The following is a 16,811-nucleotide window of genomic DNA, read 5'->3' as shown; positions in this document are numbered from 1 at the left end:
GCAGGGAAGGGGGAAGGGGACCCACTGGGGGAGAGGAGGTGGGGCAGGGAAGGGGGAAGGGGACCCACTGGGGAGGTGGGGCAGGGAAGGGGGAAGGGGACCCACTGGGGGAGAGAGCAGGTGGGGCAGGGAAGAAGAGAAGAGACCACTGAGAGAGAGGAGGTGGGTCGGGGAAGGGGGAGGGGGACCAGGTGATTGCCAGGGAAAGGGAAGACCTAGAGACAGGTAGAAATGGGAAGGGACCTCACTTTGGGTTTGGGGAGGGACAGGGATCCAAGGACAAAGATAAAAGGCTTTCTCCCAAGAGCCCAACCTGTTGGTCTGGGGAGAGGCATAACTGGAGACATCCGAGTCCCCTCATAATAACAGTAGCTAGTGTTTACATAGATTTGGAAAACACTGCACATATTAGCTCACGTGGGGAATGTCACCTCTAAGCTGAGGTCAGAAATCTAGAGATTCTCAGCAGGAATCTGAGGGCTAGCCCATGGTGCCAGGTGCACCCAAACCCAGTTGGGGCTGCACCTTTCCCCCAGCTCACCCAAGGAATGTACTGAGACTTTGGCTATTGCCACAAAGGAGAGTGCAGGGCTGGGAAGGCACAGGTATCCACGGAAGCAGGTCCTGCTGCCACATCAGTACCCCAAATCCGCCTTGTGAGGGAAAACACACCCTCACTTCCTAGGAATTAGAACTGGAGGGGGCTTTACACCTTACCCATACTACAGGGGAGGAAATGGACAGCCAGGGAGACCAAAACTAAGAGTCCCATAGAGGTACCATTTAATTTTTCAAGGTTTGGTGATCCCATGTGTGGGTTGCCAAGGTCTGACTGCCCCTTGCCCAGAAGGCTGGCAAGTAAAGGAAACCACAGCAGGTCGGTCTCTGACCCTTTGTGAACAGCTCTGGTGGGACCAGGAAAAAGGAAGAACTAAGTGGTGGTCATTTGTCCAATGCTACAGGAAGCCTATGACATCAACCAGCTCCGACATCCCGCAGAGCTGGTGCCTCAGGCCTCCTTTCGGGGAAGACAGCCTCTGAGAAAGGACACACCCTATCACCGGGTACCTCCACAGCCCTCCCGGGCCCTGCCCGCCAGTCCCTCGGACATTGCTGACTTCATCAGCGATGTAAGTGTTCCCAGGGCGAATAGAGAGATGGACCCCGTGGTGGGGACCTTCCTGGTCTCTCTGGGACTCTCACCTACTCTTATCCCCCAGCCATCCTGACTCCCGTTCTCAGCTGTACCCAAAGGAAAGGTGCTGCGTGGGAAAAACTCCCTTTCTTCTTAGGTAGTGACTGGACACAGCATTATAAAAAAAAAAAAAAACCCAGCCAGAGTTTCCCAAAGCAAGAAACCGTCCCTCTAGTGTCCTTCCCTAATGTGTGTTTTTATATAACCCATCAGTGATAGGTTTCATGCCTTCTCTTACGGATAATCCTCATAGATCCTGTGGCCACTGCCTCAGTTTCTCCAGGACCCCCTATCTATCCTGATCCAGCTGGTGGACTCCTGTGATCTCGAGCATCGATAAAAACCAAACAGCCCATCACGCACAAACCCCTTCATTTTGGCTTTCAGATACACCATCTCAGTACTTCTCAGAGTGTTGGCAGGGGACCTCTTGGGGCCGCAAGGTCAAAGCTGTTTTCATAACGATAAGATGTTTTCCTTTCTAATACAATGAATATCAATAGGTTAACCCACATAGACAAAAGCTCAGTAATTCTTAAGAGCATAAATGAGTCTTGAGAACCGCCACATTCCGTATGATTGAGCTTGTCTGTACCTCTGCCTTCCAAATTCTCCTCCTCAAGCTGATTTTCCAGTGTGTCTCCAACCCCTCGGCCCGTGGCCCTGGGGCGCCCACCAAAGGGATCACTGAGGCTTACTCCCCACTTCCCTGTCTCCCCTGCATCACCAGGGTCTAGAAGCAGCTGACAACGACCCCAGCGTCCCACCCTATGACACAGCGCTCATCTATGACTACGAGGGAGAAGGCTCCTTGGCGGGAACGCTCAGCTCCATCCTCTCAAGTCTGGGAGATGAGGACCAAGACTATGACTACCTCAGGGACTGGGGGCCCAGGTTCACTAGGCTGGCGGACATGTATGGGCAGCACTGAGGGCCAGGGGGGACCCGGGGCTGGGACAGGGGAAAGAAAGCCGAACTCTTCCTTTTCCAAGGGAAGGGGAATGGGGAGAACAGAGAGGAGGAGGGGCTGCAGCTGGGAGGCTTGGCACGTTCCCCCTTTTTGGGGGCTCAGACATTCCTGTGGCTGGCATCCCAAGGGGCTTACTGAGAGCCAAGGGGGCCTTCTCCTTCACCCTGAGCTCCACCCGCTGCTCCCTTCATGCTTAGACCTAGGTGGGGTGTCCTAGGTAGGGCCCAGAGCAGGGAGGAAAAGCAAGCTATAGGTTACCCCATGGCCTCCTCGGACCAAGCCAGAGGGCCAGCTCTCCAGGAGAAACCCCTTGGCCTCCTATAGCCTCACCCTGAAGTTTCAGAGAGGACTCTCAGGGGGACAGGGAAGAACCAGGGATCCAGTCAGCCCCTTTAAGAGAAAATCACGGTCCAACCCAAGCTCCAACCATATTCAAGCATTGGATTGGACTTGCCTTATTCTTACAAAGTCAGGGGTACTACATGGTACCCCACGTGTTCCTGAGGAAGCAAAAGCTTCATGGTGCTATTGGGTTGAACCTTTAGGAGCATTAGGAGAAGAGGTATCCAAAAGCCAAGAAAAACAATGAAAATACAGTGACTAAGCTGTATTCCTTGGATGGGGGAGTGCTGAGCTGAGTCAGGCCAGGCCTCGGAGGGGGATCGTGCCTGGCTGCCCAGACGTGGGGAGGTGCCCTCATCCCCTCCCTGGCTCCCAGGTGTGGCTCAGACCTTCCTGTGAAATTCCTCCAACAGCCCCCACCCACCCAGTGTCTGCCCAGTTCTGTCACAATGTGTTTTTATAAGAATTAGCTGCATGATGCAGTTTGAATTAAAAAAACCACCTTTACAGACATTTCTACATAAGGCCCTGGATCTTCTGGAATAAGATGGCAGGGGGGTTTTCTGGGCACCAAAAGCCAAGCTCATGCTCACTGACCGCCCCTGTTACACCACTAGAACAACAGGAAGGAACGGCGTCCTGGTGGGCCTAGAGAGAAACCCAGCAAAGAGGCTGCAGCAGGTCCTGCCCCAGTGGGAAGCACAGGGAAGACAGAGCGGTTGTCACAGTGCTTTTAAGAAAGGAGGGGAGAGAGAAGCCAGGATGGCTTAGAACCCAGTGGGAAGGCTGGACATTCTGCCCCAGAAAGAAAACTATGACTTGAGACTGAGGGCTCCAGAAGCAATTCCCAGGGTGACAAAAGGGCAGCCAGAGCTGCATTTGTCTGCCTCTCGTGTAGAGAAAGCTTAGTTTGTCCAGACTCTGAGTTCCAGGTAAGCTGGGAATCTCTGCCCCACCCCAGAGTCCTTCCCTTAACAGGACCCACAAGCAGTACCCAGAGTCTTCACTCTCCATAGCTACCACGGGGACAGTAACAAGGCACCATCCTATTTTCCAAGCCCTCTCTTCCCAGGGCTCCAATAATGGCATCGATAAAGGCGGGTTCTGTGGGACCTCCTGTGGTTCAGACGTGCCTGGGCTGGCGTGTGGCCTGGGCCTCTGAAGCTGGGTGAGCCCCGGTGGGTGGAGGCCACTGGCCACCGGTCCTGTGGGAGGGGACCTCTGGGCAGGAGTAGGGCTGCCATGCACGGCAGGTCTGCTTGCGGGACGGCAGGAGCAGTGGGACATGGTGGTCCTGGGAGTGGCGCCAGCGGGGCAGGAAGAGCGGGGAGGACCGCCGGCCCTCAGCGTCCTCCAGGGACTCAGGGAGGTTCCGGCTCCGGGTCTCAGGTAGTAAGAGGATGCAGAGCATGGAGAGGACAGCAAAAGAGGCAAACACCACGTGGTGGAGGAAGAAGCCTCGGTTGTTGGAGATGCTCATGATGGGCGTGGCCACTTGGCCCAGGAAACCAGCTGCCATGATGAGGCCCAGCCCGGCTCCTCTGCAGGATGTGTGGGGCAGGGGCAGAGGTCAGAAATGCAGAGGAGTGAGCAGAAAACATGAAAGTCACCCTCAGTCCCACCCCCAGCCCCCTGAGCACAAGGCTGCCACCTGAAAAACTTTGGGAAAGTAACTTATGTTTCTGCCTTTCTCCTCCTCCTCCCCAGCAAAAGGAAAAAAAAAAAAGGACAGATCTCCTTTCCTTCTACCCTCCACCACTCCCCAGCAGTCCCCGGCCCAGATATCAAGGGCATGCAGGATGTACCAGACCCACCCCTGCCCCCCACCACCCCCAGGACAAGACCTACAGGGAGACAGCAAAGCTAGAATGTCGGGCAGCAGCAGGATACTGGGCAGATGTTTTGGGGGTGGCATAGCCATGTGGAAGGGAGGAGTGGCTCTGTTCACAAGTATGGGACCTGCTGTGGGCAGCACCCTGTTCCTGGCTCTGCCCCACCCCTGGGCTGGGGGCAGGCCTTACCTGATCACGGTGGGGAGGATCTCACTGGCAAAGAAGGTGCTCAGCACAGACATAGCCTGGGAGGCCAGGAGTCCCAGTGTGGAAAGAAACACCACTGTCCAGATTGGCAGGTCTGGGAGGAAATGGGAGAGGCCTTGGAGCCACTGCTCACCATACCCCTTCGCTTGGCCTCTCCCAGCCCAAGAGAGGGGGTTCCTTCCCCAGCCCGGGCCCCTTCCCTGGAGTGACTGGCACAGGAACTTGGCTCTCTCCAGTCACGATCTGATCCCTGCTCAGAGCCCTTTGTAACAGGTCCGACTCCCAGCCCACACTCTATCTCTTCCGGCCAGGAAGCCTTCCCCAATCATGGCACCTGGCACTGACCTCTCCCTGGTCTGAATCTGGGGATCACTAGACTCAGTGTCAAAGGAACACAGGTTTGGAGCAGGAAGAGCCCTAAGAGGTAATCTTGTCCTGATCACTTTATGATAAGAAAGCCTAGAAAAATTAAGGTCATGTGTCTAATAATAATAGCAATAACAGCCAGCATTTGGATTGTGCTTTGAGGTTTACAAAGGACCTTATATACATTATCTCATTTGATTTTCACGACAACTTTGGGAGAGAGGTGTTATAATTATCCCCATTTCACAGATAAGGAAACTGAGGCAGAGATTTGCCCAGGGTCACAAAGCTAGCATAAGAGGTGGGATTCGGACTCAGGTCTTCCTGACTCCAGGTTCAGCACTATCCACTGTCCCCTGAGCTCAAGGTTACACAGAGAACAGTGGCAGAGCTGGAATGTGAACCCTGTACCCTGGTCCCCAATCTGGCACACTCTGTAGGACATCACACTGCTCTGTGATTTCATCTGTGTACTCCAAATTCCTCAACTAGACTGAAAACCCCATAAGGGAAAGGAGCCAGTGGAAAGAAGGCTGAACTGGGAGGGAAGGGGTTCTAAGAGCCCTGGCTGCCTGTGTAACCTTAGACAAACTCCCCTCTCTGGGGTCAAATTCTCCATCTCTAAACTAGGGGTGGGAATGGGGTGGGGATGAGTTTCTTCCAGCCTGGAGATTGTATTACCTGCTCACCACCCCTGCCTCCCTCCCAGACCCTGCCTCTGCTCCCAAGGCCCCTTCTTTCTTCTTACACTGGCCAAGGGAGAGAAGGAGCAAGGAGGCCAAGCTGGTGAGGACAGTCCACAGGAGCAGACTAGCCCGGCGGCCACAGCACCGGGCCATCAGGATCAGCAGGAGGCTGCCGGCTGCCTCCAGCCCAGCCAGCAAGAAACAGGGCAGGTAGAAGTGTGGCAGATAGGGAGCCAGGTTCTGTGTAAAGCTGTACTGGATGCCATTTCCCAGCAACCTGTGAAGGGAAGGAGGCAGGGTGAGGCCCGGAGAGGGCAGAACCACCTCAGGCCTAGGCCTGGGAGGACACTGAGGCTGCTGTCCAGGGGGAGAGAAAGAGAAGGGCCCTCAGAAGTCATCCTGGCCCTGGGGTTCTTAACCTGGGCTCATGAACCTGCATAGGAAAAACATTACATGCTTTTTTCCACCAGTCTTTGGTTTCCTTCTGGTTTCCCTGTGTATTTTATTTTGTGCATTTAAAAGCATTATTCTTAGAATCCAGGCTCCACCAGACTGGCACATGGACTTGGCTCTCAGTCACTGTGATCTAATCCCTGCTCAAGGCCCTTCCTACTAGGTCCCACTCCCAGGCTCCTCTGGGAAGTTTTCCTCAATGATTCCAGCTGTCACTGACCTCTCCCTTGTCTGAATTTGGGAATCGCCTGGAGTCAATGTCTCCAGGACACACAAAAGCTTGACAAGCCCTATGCTTGAAGAGATGACATTTCCAAGGGATAGTCAGGTAGCCTTTGCTTGAAGACTTCCCGGGGAGGGGGGTCACTCTCTCCCAAGGCTGCCCCATCCCACTTCAGGCCTGTCCTAATTGTCAGAACATCTTTTCTTTATGCTGAACTTACATCGGTGTCTCTGCAAGACAAGGAAGGGTCCCAGCAAGGCCATAAAAGGTAGAAGTGCCCAGGGAGGGTAGTGCATAACTCCCAATTACAGAGTAATTTATCATTCATTAAGTGCTACCCTTTTGGAGAGAAGGGCAGGGGATTATCATCCCCATTTTACAGAAGAGATAGTTGAGGCCTGGAGAGGTAGTGACCCACAGAGATGCCTGACTCTTCCTGCCCACAGACACTACAGCCCAGAACCCCCAGGGGCCTCCCCGACTCCCTGCTTGGACATGGTAGTTCCATACATGGTGAAGGCCAGAATGAGGACGCTTCTCCAGATGCGCTGAGTGCTGCAGACCTCACAGATGGAGTGGTACTGGGGCAAGGCCTTCCCCTCAGACAGCCTGTCTAACTCTGTGGGTGTAAGGAAAAGAAAGAGTTAACTGAGCATGGCCCAGCTCAGGGGAAGACGATGAAAAGGCAGAGAAAGAACAACCCCAGCCTCCCCACCTGATCCCCCCAGGGAGGGGTCATGGTGGACCACTGAGGAACAGGTGCCCTGGTATCCCAGGCATGAAATACCCAGGAACAGTCCACTGGAAGAACTCAGTACAGAGTATCTCCCCATGTCCCCAACATCTGCCTTCAGGACGAGAGTGCAAGGATATGTCCTTAGCCAGCACACACACACACACACACACACACACACACAATCTCTATCGTGGCTTCTCATGATTGATGGGATTCTGCCCTAATTCCTCAGCCTGGCATTCAATGCCCTTCCACAAATACTCACTGCCTTTGTCAGCCTGACTTCTCTCTAAATACACCCCTGCACATTCCTGCTTCCACAGACAGAGGGTCGTGGCCTTTGAGTCCCCAGTTTCTGGCATTTTCTCCAACGTAAGAGGTGCTTAATAAATGTTGGGAAGTTTTGAATACCTAAATGTCCTTCCTGCACCTTTCCCTGCCCAAATGTCCTTCAAGTCCCATTTCTAGGAGCATTGTCACATTGTAATTTAATTTCTACAGCTCTTTAAGCTTTAGCTAGGTGGCACAGTGAGTAGAGTGCTGGATCTGGCATTAGAAAGACCTGAGTTCAAATCCAGCCTCAGACACTTACCAGACGTATGACCCTGGGCAAGTCACTTAATTTTGTCTGCCTCAGTTTACTAAACCATAAAATGGAGGTTCTAATAGCACGGAGTTCTCAGGGTAGTTGTAAGGAACAAATGAAATATTTGTAAAGAGCTTTGCAAAACTTAAAGCATTCTCTAAATTCTAATCATTCTTAATAACTAGCATCTTTATTCTGGGGGCAGCTAGGTGGCACAATAGAGTGCTGGGCCTGGAATCAGGAAGATCTGAGTTCAAATTTGACCTCAGACACTTACTAGCTGTGTGACCCTGGGCAAGTCACCTAACCCTGTTTACCTCAGTTTCCAATTCTGTAAAATGAGTTGGAGAAGGAAATGGCAAACCACTCCAGTATTTTTGCCAAGAAAACCCCAAATGGGGTCACAAAGAGTCTGAAATGACTGACCAACAACATTTTTATTCTGCCTTAAGGTCTTCAAAACACTTGACATAATGATCTCATTTGAGGTCCTCACTGGGGGTTCTATTGGGGGTAGTACAAACATTAATGTCCCCATTTTGTAGATGGGGAAAACTGCAGCTAAAAGAAGCTAAGGGAGTGACCTGCTCAGGATCATATAACCGGTAAGGGGCAAAGGGGAGACACGAAGCTTGGCTCTCCTGAGGTTGTGGCTAGCTTAGAGCTTAAAGAGATCTAAGTTTTCTTGAGGTCTTTTGTTTTTACACCCAAGTCCTCTGCAGAGACCAGACTCCCCCTTCCCACACTCACAGGGAGCCTTCCCTTGTAACAAAAAAAAATTTAGCAAAGCCAAAACCATCTGACACTGTAAACTTCCCTGATGATGTATGCACCATTCCATCCCCCTGGCCCCCCACCTCTCCAAGGAAATAAAAAAGGCATTTTCATTTTCTCCAGGGAAATAGCCAGTTCTTTAGTTGCCTGCCAGCCTTCATTTTTCTGTTTTTTATCTCGCTCACTGGGGTCCCTGCAGATTTGAGGAGCTCTTTCTTTGTGTGGTCCTTCTTGATTAACCCCAGGCAGTATGGTGCATAGATCAATTGATTGGGAGTGGGAACAGCTGGGTTTGAGGCCTAGCTTTGCCATTCTGCTGGACCACCTCGGGCTAGCTGCTTCATGTCTCTGGCCCTGTTTCCTCAACAACCAAATGGGATTCCTGATTCTTGCTCTGCATACCTCCCCAGGCTTCCATGAGAATCATAGGAGATAAGATGTGTCAATGGGCTTTGTAAATGACAGTACCAATAACACAGCCTTGCAACAGTTACCATACTTATTTGTAAAACAGGGCCACTGGAACCAGAAGGAAAGAAGAGCTTTGCCCCGGGGGCCCCACCAATGAAGCTTCTGGGTCTTCTGGACCCCAGTGTCTGACTCTGTATTCACTCCTTAGACAACTGGGCAGCTCATCTCTGGACATTCCTGGTACTCAGGAGTCACCATGTGCGAAGTAAGGGCCACCTCCAGAGACCCTGCACATGCTTGGCCTGGGCTCTTTCCTGCTGTTCCTCCTGCCTGAATGCCCAGAGAGGCTCTTCTCCCTGGAACTCGCCCATCCATCCATCCACCCATCCATGTATCCATCCATCCATCCACCCATACACCCATCCATCCATTTCACCCATCCACCCAAAAAATATTAATGCCAACCATAGGATGATTGGTGTGAAGCTAAGACAAACGCATGCTAAATCCCTTTGCAAAGCAATACATAAATGTCAGTTGTTACTAATTATTGCTATTATGGGCCAGGTTCTCCACTAGCAGTTGAGAATAAAGACAAAATGAAAATAATCCTCAAGCGTTATCTTCTCCAGGGTGGGGAGGGGGGAGGAAGAGGGAATGACACATACACATATAATACTATATGTGTGTGTGCATGTGTATATATAGTACAGGCATGTATATATGTGTGTATAGTATAGGCATGCGTGTATACAGTATATGCATTGTATGTGTGAATATATACACATATGTATGTACATAGCATATACATGTATATGTAGCATATGCATTATAGATATAGTATGTGGTTGTATGAATATATACATTTATGTGTGTGCATGTGCAAAGTGAAGATAAAGTCATTCTTTTGGAGACATAGAGGAGGATCGAAAGAGACACTGCATAGGAGGTGTTAGTTTGAAAAGAAACCAAGAATTCTCAGATGTGAGGAGGAAGTGCATTCCTGGCATGGGGACCAGACAATGCAAAGGCGTGGAGATGAGAGATGACGGAAGGAGATCTCACCTGCAGCCAGAGTAGCCCCCTCAGAGGTGGAGTCCTCAGGTTTGAGCTCGGCCCCTCCCAAGTGCCACAGGATGTCCTTGGCTCTGCCGGGCTGTCGAGTGGCCACCAGCCATCGGGGGGACTCTGGGAACAGGGAAGGAAATCTGCAAGTACATGCCACAGAGGACAGGGTTTTGTTCAAGCTCCTTCCAGCCTTGGGGCTCCTGGAGCTGTTCCCACTTCACCTCACAGGGGGCCCTTTCACACTCGGTAAAGCCACAGGGATCCAGGATGCTGTGGTGACTCCCCAAGTCCAGCTCAAACCAAGACAGGTTTATTACAGGAAACTTCATTAAGAAACAAGGTCAGAGCCTTGGGGATTTCCCTGTCTTGTCTCATTGTACCTAAGAGTCTGTCTCCTGGACTTTTAGAACTAGAAGATGTTAGACTTAAAGTCAGTAAGAGCTGGGTTCAAACCCTTTCTTAGACCCTTACTGAGTGACCTGCCCAAGTCACTTAACCTAAGCTTCTACCAATCCTTTCCAAGATAAGGGGTTTGGATCTGCCCATCTCTGTGGTCTTTTCTGGTGCTAAATCTATAATTCTGTGATCTTGTCCATTCATCAAGGTGCAGCAGAGGTGGACAACAAGCCCTGGGTAAGTTTTCCTGAAGCTCAGTTCCCTCTATAAAATGAGGTTCCTTCTAGCTCTGAATCCATGATTCTATGTCAGAGTGGTGTATCACTCACTCAATCAACAAACACTTCTTAAGAGCCTACTGTGTGCTAGGCACTGCGCTCATCCCCAGAAAGACAAACATAATGAGACAATCTCTACTCACAAGGAACTCTTTCGAATGAGGGGGAGAATAAGGACGTACACAGACACATGCAGAATAAAAATGAGAAGAAGGAAGTGAAGTAGATGGAGTTGGGGGGCTCAGGAAAGGCTGATGTAGCTGAGAGGTGAGGAGGTCGTGAAGCAAGGGGCCAGCTGTGTGAGGGGAGAAGGGATTACCGGTGAGGTGCTGAACAACTGCTTGGTTCTGTGAGGTGAGGGAGAGTGAGGGCTGAGAAGAAAGCGGATTACACACGAGGGACAGGAAGGATGGCAGGGCCTTTGGCACAGGTGGGTTGGTCTGGAAGAGGGCTGGCTCTGGGGGGAGAATGAGTTCTGTCTGGGACGCTTTGCACTGCAGATGTCTCCAGGACACCCTCTTTGGCAACTGATGATGTGGGACTGAAACTCAGGGGAGAGACTGGGGCTGGATATATGAACGACCATAGAAATGGTCATTAAACCTCAGAGACAGAGAAGGGATGAGACAAGAGGAGGCGAGAAGAGGAAGTCTTGGGAAACATCCACATTAAGGGGACCTGATGTGGGTGATGAGCCAGTAAAGGAGAACGGAAGGAGCCCACAGACAAGAAGAAGGAAAAGCAAGAGAGAATAATGTCATTAAAACCCACAGAAGAAATGGAGTCTTTAAGGGAGGGAAATCAGCAGTGCCAGATGCAACAGGTAGGTGGAGAAAGCAGGAAGCCTGGAAGAACCCATCAGGTTAGGCAACCAAAAGATCACTAGTAACTTCAGAGTGAGCATATTCAATCGAATGATGAAATCAGGACTCGGATTACAAAGGACCGAGAAGATGGTGAGAGGAGAGAAAATGGGAGCAGCGTTTTTCTAGGAGTCTGGCTGAAGAGAAGAGAAATACAGGACAATATCTCGGAGAGATAGTAAAGTCTAGTGAAGGCTTTTTAAGGACGAGGTTTAGAAGTGTTTGAAGGCAGCAGGGAAGGACCCCACAGACAGGGAGAGATGGGAAATAAGTCAGAAGTGCTAGAGACAGGATGGACATAGGCAGAGAAGGGCCACCTCACTGACAGGCACTGGGGAGGAGGAGGAGAGGGTGGGAGATGGGTTAGACAGTTTTGAGATCAAAGAAAGGAAGAAGAGAAAGCTCAGATGAAATCCCCCTTCCATTTTCTCAATCAAATAAGTGAGGTCCTTGCCTTCGAGAGGGGAGAGAGATGTGAGAGGCTTGAGAAGAGAGGGAAAGATCTGGAAAAACTCTTGTGAAGAGAGATGGTCGGGCCTGAATTAGAGCAGAGAGAGTATGGCCTTGCTGGAATGAGGGCCCAGTTGAAGTTGGCTTCTAGGAGTACATTCTGTGCCCCATCGAGGCAGAGCACGGTGGTGGACTTCATTCATGGCACTCTGCTGAGCAGCATCACACAGAGGAACAGAGAAGGCAGATGGAGGAGTGGGAGCCTGAGGAGTGACCCAGGACGGAAGGTTGCAAGGAATTGGAAAGAGGGAAGCAGGTAGAGTTGAAGTGGCTGACAATGGGGCCAAGACTAGAAAGGGTGAAAAGTCACCAGGGAGTAGGGGGCTGAGGCAGGACAGAGGGATGGGGGTAATGGAAGTCTTGAGGAGGGCAAAGGGTGCTGAGGCATGGGAAGGCATGGAATGATGGGAGGTTACAGTCAGACCCTAATGCCAAGAGTATTGAATGAGAGTGATGGGGAGAGCCAGCATATGGTAGAATCCTATGACTCTTTTTTTTTTTTTTGCTTTTGGAGGGGGGAGGGCAGGGCAATTGGGGTTAAATGACTTGCCCAAGGTCACATGGCTAGTAAGTGTTAAGTGTCTGAGGTCACATTTGAACTCAGGTCCTCCTGATTCTGCTCACTGAGCCACCTAACCACCCCACCATCACTGATTCTCAGAGCCAGCATGTTGATAGGCTCCGGGTTTGCCAGATGTTATCTCCTTCCATCCTCACAACAATCTTGGGACCAAGGTATGGTTATTATCTCCATTTTACAAATTAGGCATAGAAGTTAAGTGATCTGGTGATAATAACAAGGGAGCTTTATCTAGTGCTTTTTAAAAGGAAAGTTTGCAAAGCACTTTGCAAATATTATTTCACTTGATACTCCTCACAGAAATTCTGGGAGGCAGGCACCAATGTTATTCCCATTTTTACAGATGAGGAAACTGAGGCAGAGAGGTTAAGTGATTTGTCACACAGCTAGAAAAGTCACACAGCTAGAAAGTGTCTGAGGCAGGGGTTGAATTCAGATCTTCCTGATTCCAAATCCAACATGATCCACTTTTTCCACCCAGTTGCCTACCACAAGGTCACATCCTTCTGGGGGGACTGGGGAAGGCTTCATGGGAAAGGTGGCCCCGGATGGTCCACAAGGTTGGGGAGTAGTGGTTAGAGCATGACCCCAGACTGGAAAGAAGGGTTAGCCCTTCTAATCCTCAGCTTCCTCATCTGTGAAGTGGGCACACTGCTAGTCATACCTCACTCGGCTTTGGGATGTAAGTACTTTGTCAACCTTAAGACACCATAGAAATGGAAATTATTATGATCATAGACAAGGAAATGAAGGAAAACCCAGAGAGAGGAATCAGAAAGCCTGGGACTAGAGCCAAGGTCACCAGCCTCCTAGCTCAGAAGCCTCTCCTGGCTCCAGCCCAGAAGCCTGGGACCTCCATGTCTGCCCCTTTCCCCAGAGCCCAGTGCCCCAGAGTGGAGCGAGGTCAGCAGCCTTGAAAGGCACTCACCCCCAGAAGAACAGCACAAGGCCCAGGACGAGGGTCACCAGCCCCTGCAGGAACCTCCAGTCTTGACATATGGCTGCCAGCCCTGGCAGCAGGATTGTCCCAGCGACAAAGAAGAAGCCAGCCACCATGGAGAACGGGAGGCGATGGTCGGGGTCACAAAGCTCCAGCCCTGCCAGGATGGATGAACAGGTGGATTGGGAGACAACACCAAGGAGGGCGTCCAGGGATCAGGGAGGGGTTGGCCTCCTTGGGAATCCACTTCTGCATTCCCCTTTCCCTCCTGAGCTTCCCGAATCAAGCAGTGACTTCCCCAACTTGGGCCCCACTTAGCCCCCAACATTCTCACTCTCCCAGGACAGACGTGCTGTGATCTCCATTCCCGGAGGGATCTTGCAACATCAGTGCCAGGAACACTCACTCCTGTGGGCAAACACTCGAGCTCACTGGGCAAACAGAAGAGGCACTCCCACCCTCTGCCCATGCCTCGAGAGGCCCAATCTCCCCCCTCCCAAGCATCCCCCACTATACATGAAGCTGCTTTTCCCCTTTGCTTTCTGGTCTCTTTCCAGTCACCGGCACTCCCTCCCCGTATTTTCACTTTGGCATCCCCTTCAGCATGGCCCCAAAACCAATTCCGCCCCTGTAACCAGGCACCTTTCTTTTCTGAGATCTACCTCAACTTACCAGGCAGGCAGCTAGCAAAAATAAGGTCCTGACAAGGGCTAAAGTTCCATAAAGGAAGAGAGATGGAACATGGGCACAGACACCCCGATTTCCTGGTCTTGGCCCAAGGATTGGGGGCTGAGGGATGCCTGAAAGTTCTAGATCACCCATATCTCTTCCTAGAGCACCAAGGTTTACAAAGTGCTTTCCTCACAGCAAAGCTGGGAGGAATGCATCTTCCCTCTCCCCCAGTAGAACATAAGAGCCTTGAAGGCAGGGACCACTCCTTTGCTGGCTCTGTATCCTCAGAGCCCAGGGCAGCAGGTGCTTAGGAAAGGACACAGAGTGTGGTGGGTTTATATCCTGCCTCAGAAACACCAGCTGTATACACAGCTGGGCAAGCCACAGAAGCACTCTTGTTTCCTAATCTATAAAATGATCCTCCAAGGCCCTTCTAGCTGCGAATCTATGACCTTATTGAATAGGGCAAGAAGGACAAGCTTCATTTTATAGATGAGGGAAGTGGGGTCCAACTTGCATTGTTTGTCCAAGGTCACAGCTAGTAAAGATCGGGGGTGCCACTTGAACCCTGGTGTCCTGACTACAGGCCCAACAGCCTTGCCATTACACTATTCTGTCTTCCAAATCATGGAGCAGGTGGGGCGGACTCTCTACTCCCCTGATACTCACGGGCCACGTAGAGGGAGAGGAAAGCACCAGCCAGGGCAGCCCCATAGAGCAGCCTCAGGGACAGCAGCATGGAGTAGCTGACTGCCAGGGCCACCCCACTTCCCAGCACCGTAGCCAGAGCCAGGGAGGTCACAAAAATGGCTCGCCGGCCAAACCTGCAAGCACAAAGGGTTGGTGAGAAAAGGCCAGGGAAAGACAGGGAGATCTAGCCTTTGGAGGTGCCAGCTAAGCTGGTGGAGGGCATACGTGTCCTGGGGGAAATCGTCATGCCTGACAGCACTCAGTGCCATGGGTACCCACAGAATGAGAACTGTCACACAGGGAAGGGAGGAAGGAGAGGAGAGAGGTAAGGGCAGGGACCCTTACCGGTCACAGGCTGAGCCTAGGGTCACACAGCCCAACAGCCAGCCCAGAAGGTAACTCATCCGCTCAAGGGGCACCTTCCATCCATCCCCACATACAAGATTCCACTGTAGGAGAACACAGAGGACCCACCTGTAATGGCCACAGGGTGACTGTCTTCTCCATTTCCCCCAGAACCAGAGGGAACACAGGGCTAGACACCATCTCATCCCCATTTTCCCCAGGGGGGAAATAATCCCAAAGGCTAGGAGCTGGATAGGACTTTTAAAAACCATCTCGTTCAACGACATGCTTATGGTCCCATCTCCTGCCTCACAGGAGATACCCTCTCCAATTATACATCAACACAGTTCCCCCACCCACCCCAAACGCCCATCTAGCATGTTCGAGTCAAGGTAGGACCAGGTGATTTTCCCAAATTTACTCAGCTCTCTCCCCCTCCCCGCCCCATTCTGGAACCCAGAGGTGGGTGGTATCTGAGGCAAACCCCAACCCAACGGGACCCCCAGAGCTGTAGTCTCAGGTGGGAGTCTCGGGCTGAGAGGCAATGGAGGAGAGGAAGGGAAGGATAGAGAGGATGGGGAATGAGAGAGAGCGAAAGAAGGGAGGGGGAAGGGGAAGAGGGAGAGGACAGTCCCTGCCATCACTGAATCTGAGCTGGAGAGTCCTGAGAGAGAGGTCATCTTTCTAGTCTACCCTGAACAAGGAACCTGTCTACAATACCCCAACAATGGGTCATCCAGGGTCCACCTGAAAACTCCCATGAGAAGGAGCCCCTGCCCCCTAAATACTATTTACTATCGGCTCTTAGAAAGTTGGTTTTCCCCCCCCCCCTGATATTAAACAGTACCCGGCAGCCTTCAAATACCTGAAGGCTTCTACCGAATACTAAACACTACCACCAGTGGTCTCTCTAACAGACCCAGGGACCCTTGAGCCCTGCCTCAACACAATATTGGGCCCTGGTCTCTTAGAGCAGACCCACTGGATTTGAGCCTTTGTATCCAAGCCTCCGGACATCTCTGGACTTTGAGGCAAGTTTGGGCCCAAGAAGCTGGCCTCGAATCCCCGCTTACTAACTGCAGGACCTTGGGTAGGTCACTTCCCTCGGCTTCCTTCTCTGGTAAATGAAGGGAGAGGTCCAGGGGACGACTCCGTTTCCCCTCGGGGCTCCGCACCTGGGTGACGGGGGTGCGCAGCAGGCCGGCGGAGGGCCGCGCGAAGTTCCAGCCGCGGGTGCAGGGCCCGGTGCCATTGGGCTCGGGGCCCGGGCCCGGGTAGCGGAGCAGCAGGCAGGGGCTCCAGCCGCGCGCGGGCGGCGGCAGGCGGGGGAGGCTGGCGTTGAGCAGCGCCGGGCCGGCCAGGGCGCGCAGCTCCGGGGGCAGCAGTGCAGGGTCGGGGCGGCAGTGGTGAGCGGGCGGCGCCGGGAACAGCAGCACCTCGGAGCTCAGCGCCAGCGCCAGGGCCACGTTGGGCAGCCAGGAGGCGGCGGCCACGAGACGGAGCTGGCGGCCCCAGGTGCGCAGAGCGAACACCCCGCGCGCGTCCAAGTCCATGGCCCGCGCGGAGCAGCTTCAGCAAAGACCTTCTGAAAGCCGGCCCAGGTGCGCGGGGATGGGCGGGGCTGGTCAGGGCAGGGGCGGGGCGGGGCTGGGCAGAGGAAAGGGAGGGGCTGGAGGGGAGGGGCCTGG

At 52.4% G+C, this 16,811-nt stretch overlaps 2 protein-coding genes across 2 annotated transcripts in view; one reads left to right on the top strand and one right to left on the bottom strand.

The window, feature by feature from the left end:
• CDH15 (cadherin 15) overlaps window positions 1–3,005 on the top strand; it is a 30,082-nt gene extending 27,077 nt beyond the window's left edge. The window contains exons 12-13 of the mRNA XM_069085881.1: window positions 963–1,130; window positions 1,926–3,005. Of these exons, the coding sequence (XP_068941982.1) occupies window positions 963–1,130; window positions 1,926–2,126 (369 nt within the window). The 3' untranslated portion in view covers window positions 2,127–3,005. The remainder of the gene's footprint in view (window positions 1–962; window positions 1,131–1,925) is intronic.
• A 179-nt stretch (window positions 3,006–3,184) lies between these two features.
• SLC22A31 (solute carrier family 22 member 31) lies at window positions 3,185–16,676 on the bottom strand. Its single transcript, XM_069085543.1, has 9 exons — window positions 16,299–16,676; window positions 15,124–15,227; window positions 14,758–14,912; window positions 13,405–13,573; window positions 9,847–9,989; window positions 6,785–6,893; window positions 5,661–5,875; window positions 4,529–4,640; window positions 3,185–4,048 (listed from the first exon to the last, which is right to left on the bottom strand). The coding sequence occupies exons 1-9, from the start codon at window positions 16,674–16,676 to the stop codon at window positions 3,631–3,633; spliced, it is 1,803 nt and encodes a 600-aa protein (XP_068941644.1). The 3' UTR covers window positions 3,185–3,630.
• Window positions 16,677–16,811: the final 135 nt, after the last annotated feature.

The sequence above is a fragment of the Petaurus breviceps genome, unplaced genomic scaffold (genome assembly GCF_028583685.1).
Source record: "Petaurus breviceps papuanus isolate PSGF00001 unplaced genomic scaffold, PetGlider_PUasm1.0 176, whole genome shotgun sequence".
Taxonomy (NCBI): domain Eukaryota; kingdom Metazoa; phylum Chordata; class Mammalia; order Diprotodontia; family Petauridae; genus Petaurus; species Petaurus breviceps.
The sequence above is the reverse complement of the archived record's forward strand: the minus strand, read 5'-3'. Positions and strand labels throughout refer to the sequence as shown.